General features: G+C 40.7%; 1 protein-coding gene across 1 annotated transcript; it reads left to right on the top strand.

Annotated features, from left to right (window-relative positions):
• Positions 1–1795: 1795 nt before the first annotated feature.
• Positions 1796–3041, top strand: LOC104070072 (adenylate cyclase type 9-like; the record flags this gene model as incomplete). Its single annotated transcript, XM_009585784.1, has 1 exon — positions 1796–3041. A coding segment is annotated over one exon (1189 nt), but the record flags the coding sequence as incomplete, so codon positions are not given.
• Positions 3042–3817: the final 776 nt, after the last annotated feature.

Genomic DNA, 3817 nt, shown 5'->3' on the forward strand with positions numbered 1-3817 from the left:
CCTTAATGATTCTATGATTCTATGACCTATTCTGTGAGTCTCCTTTCATTCTTCCCTTGTGTTTTTTTTAATATCAAACCAATAAAATGAATATACCTTCACTTGTCTCGGGAGAAGTATATTTATGGTTGAAAACAAAAGGAGTGATTTCCAACATAATATGTGGTCTTAGCTTTAATCTGAAATTCAACCTGTAAGCTCTCTATTGTAAATATTTTATTTACAGGAAACTTTTTCTCCTGTAGGCTTACTACGATAAAAGCTAATAGATACAAACAAAGACCATAGCACATACAAATGTTTTCAGAGATTGTGCACATTCATCTGTTTCACAACTGTGCTATGTTTTTGCTTCATCACGCTTTTCTGTCAATCAAATATTTGAGAATTAATGTTCAGAAAAAGAAACTGGGTCTGTAATATAGCTCAATTGCTAAAATGTCCACTTCGATTTCAGAAGTGCAAGCATGTCCCCCATGGACATAAAGAAACAAATTGAACTCAGAAATACAGAAACAAATTTAGTCTTCTCTTCTTGAGCTGTTGCTACAGTTGTGCTTTGAGTTTTAATCTCTTTTGGTAACATACCTTCATAAGAGAAATACAGATAGACACTGAGATACAGATTGCCTTTCTATTTTTCAAGGAGAAAGGTTGATGTGATGCTTTGCCTTATCAAACCGTCTCTTAGCTTGAAAAACTTCAGCATGTATCTGCTTATATCAAATCTTAAGCTTTGGCATAGTTTTACAGAAAAAATTGCAGTTAAGTGACTCCAGAAATCACTGCATGCCAATCTGTCTGGGTTTAGACTTAGTTTCTAAGATTGCATAGGTGGTATCTTCTCAGATTAAATTGGTGTCTTTGCATCTCTTCAGAAAGTTGAGATTGTAGACTGCAGATGTCTCCTTGTTAAGGGCGGTTTGGCACTGGAAGCATCCTCCATCAGTGCTTCATAATCTGCACAGGCAGTCAACGAATTGTCAAAAGGATTTGAAATATTATTCTCAATCTATGCGAGACATGACTTTTTCTTTTTTTTTTTTTTTTTTAATCTTGGCACTTTGAGAAACTTTCTGTCTCCACCATAAAAAGCTTCAGTGGTTATAATGTACGAAAGATGTCAGCCCAGAGCTCCATATTCTCTGCTTTCATGCAGGAGACATGCAGTTCTCCATGAAGTGTCTTGTACAGGGTTGTCTTCTTCCAAAACCTTCATGTGTTAACATCAAAGGCACACTGCAAAGGTTACTGGTCTTTGATGAGAAGACAAGGGAAAAGCACTAGGAATATATAAAGCAGATGTTTCTGAATATTGGAGGTAATACAAAAAAAGATAAATTCCACAAAACTTAGACACAGACACACACCCCTCCTAGACAGATATACATGTGCACACATATATCTAAACACACATATAGGCATTATTAAGCATTTTTATATTCATATTTACATGTAGAGCTTTAGGTTATATATTTACATATAACGATAACTGTTTCCTTGTGGTGAAGTCCTTAAAATAGGACTACTGTAAAGGTTGGGCAATTTCTGTATTGCTGAACCTGATGATACCCCTTTAAGGAAGTACTCAGTGAGTTTAAGAATGAAATTAATTCTTTAGCATGCTTAACAGCAGGTAAAGTTACCGAAGCCTATTTTATAATTTAGTATGTAACGTACACTTCCTACGCTTTTTTCTAGAAAAGGGTTTCTAACTATGGAGCAGAAATGGCAGTGCCCTAAGTCTGTGTTTTTAAATGCATCTTTCATGTTCTTCCCTTTCTTCTGCTTCCAGCTCCAGAAAAAGTCCGTGCAACAGTTCGGTGCCAAATGACACGAAGAAGCCAGCAGACCTGATCGGTCAGGAAGTGATTTTGGTTTCCTTCCTTCTGCTTCTCCTGGTCTGGTTTCTGAATCGGGAGTTTGAGGTCAGTTACCGCCTCCACTACCATGGAGATGTGGAGGCTGATCTTCATCGCACCAAAATTCAGAGCATGAGGGATCAAGCTGACTGGTTGCTGAGGAATATTATTCCGTACCACGTGGCTGAGCAGTTGAAAGTTTCCCAGAGCTATTCCAAGAACCACGACAGCGGCGGAGTAATCTTTGCAAGTATTGTGAACTTCAGCGAGTTCTATGAGGAGAACTACGAAGGAGGCAAAGAGTGCTACAGAGTCCTGAATGAATTGATTGGGGATTTTGATGAGCTGCTAAGCAAACCGCATTACAGCAGCATTGAGAAAATCAAAACGATTGGGGCAACCTACATGGCCGCTTCAGGACTGAACACCTCACAGTGTCAGGACAACAACCATCCCCATGGACATCTGCAGACCCTTTTTGAATTTGCCAAAGAAATGATGCGAGTGGTGGATGACTTCAACAATAACATGCTGTGGTTTAATTTTAAACTGAGGATTGGCTTTAACCACGGCCCCCTCACTGCTGGGGTCATTGGCACCACCAAGTTGTTGTATGACATTTGGGGTGACACTGTGAACATTGCTAGCAGAATGGACACCACTGGCGTCGAGTGTCGTATACAGGTGAGTGAGGAGAGCTACCGCATCCTAAACAAGATGGGGTATGACTTTGACTATAGGGGGACAGTCAATGTGAAGGGGAAAGGTCAGATGAAGACCTACCTTTACCCAAAATGCATGGACAATGGGATTGTGCCACATCACCAGTTGTCTATATCTCCAGACATTCGGGTTCAAGTGGATGGCAGCATTGGGCGATCTCCGACGGATGAGATTGCCAACCTGGTGCCTTCTGTACAGAATTCTGATAAGATAGCCCATGGCACAGATAACTCAGAAACCAAGGACATCCTTCCTTCCACCAAGAAGCTCCAGAAAGATGCGGTGAGAGCAGAGGAGAGGTGCAGGTTTGGCAAAGCCGCAGAGAAGACTGACTGTGAGGAAGCGGGAACTGAGGAGGTCAATGAACTGACAAAGCTAAATATCTCTAAGAGTGTATGATGCACTGTCAGAGTTGCATGAAGTGCTCTGTCAATAGAAACACAAAGACATTTGCAATTGGCAGTTTTCTTTTTCAAGAGAGACCTTCTCAACACCTGGGTTGTACGTTTGTTTTCATTTCAGCGCCTGATGCTGTGTGGATCACAGCTCTTCAGGGCTTGTTTTCATCCATCTCTCTCCTCCATGCCCCAAATCACATCCCAAGCTCCCCAGCTCCCCGTGCAACCATCTTACAGCTGAGTAGAGGATATTAAGTGCCTTCAGATATACTCCATTGGACTCCCTGTCAAGGTACAGAGGCCCCAAGTGAAATCATAGCTTTGGGTATTTATCTAATTTTAAAGAAAAGAAAAGCTGTGGTTATATCATTTTTATTGTTGTTTCTCACAAAACACTTTTTTTGGCTAATGCAACTCCTTGGGTTTTTTATATCTCTCTGAACAATGTTTTACTGTTATCAGACCTTTTGTATGTAAACACACAGACAAATGTGCATGTATCTACCATATGAGACTGACATAAAGTGCCAGTAACGTACCACAAAAGAATGTCTTGGCGAGGGGGTGACGCAATTTGACTTCGTGTTGGGCTGGAGGAGGAGTTCTGCAGTGGCTCAACATTTAGTTAGAGTAGGCTGAACAACTGCTGTAGTTTTATTCTCCTTTACCAATGCTTTCTTCAACCTTAATGTGCCATTGTGTGCTTTGGATACACTTCTTTTCCATATAGCCAATGAGTTACTGATATGTGGGAATGGAATAAGGGTTCGGACTTCACCAGCTCTCAGGACAGGTTTCCAGAAGCAGACGAGTGACCACGAGAGTGTTACAATT

Source organism: Fulmarus glacialis, unplaced genomic scaffold (assembly GCF_000690835.1).
Source record: "Fulmarus glacialis isolate BGI_N327 unplaced genomic scaffold, ASM69083v1 Scaffold49779, whole genome shotgun sequence".
NCBI lineage: Eukaryota > Metazoa > Chordata > Aves > Procellariiformes > Procellariidae > Fulmarus > Fulmarus glacialis.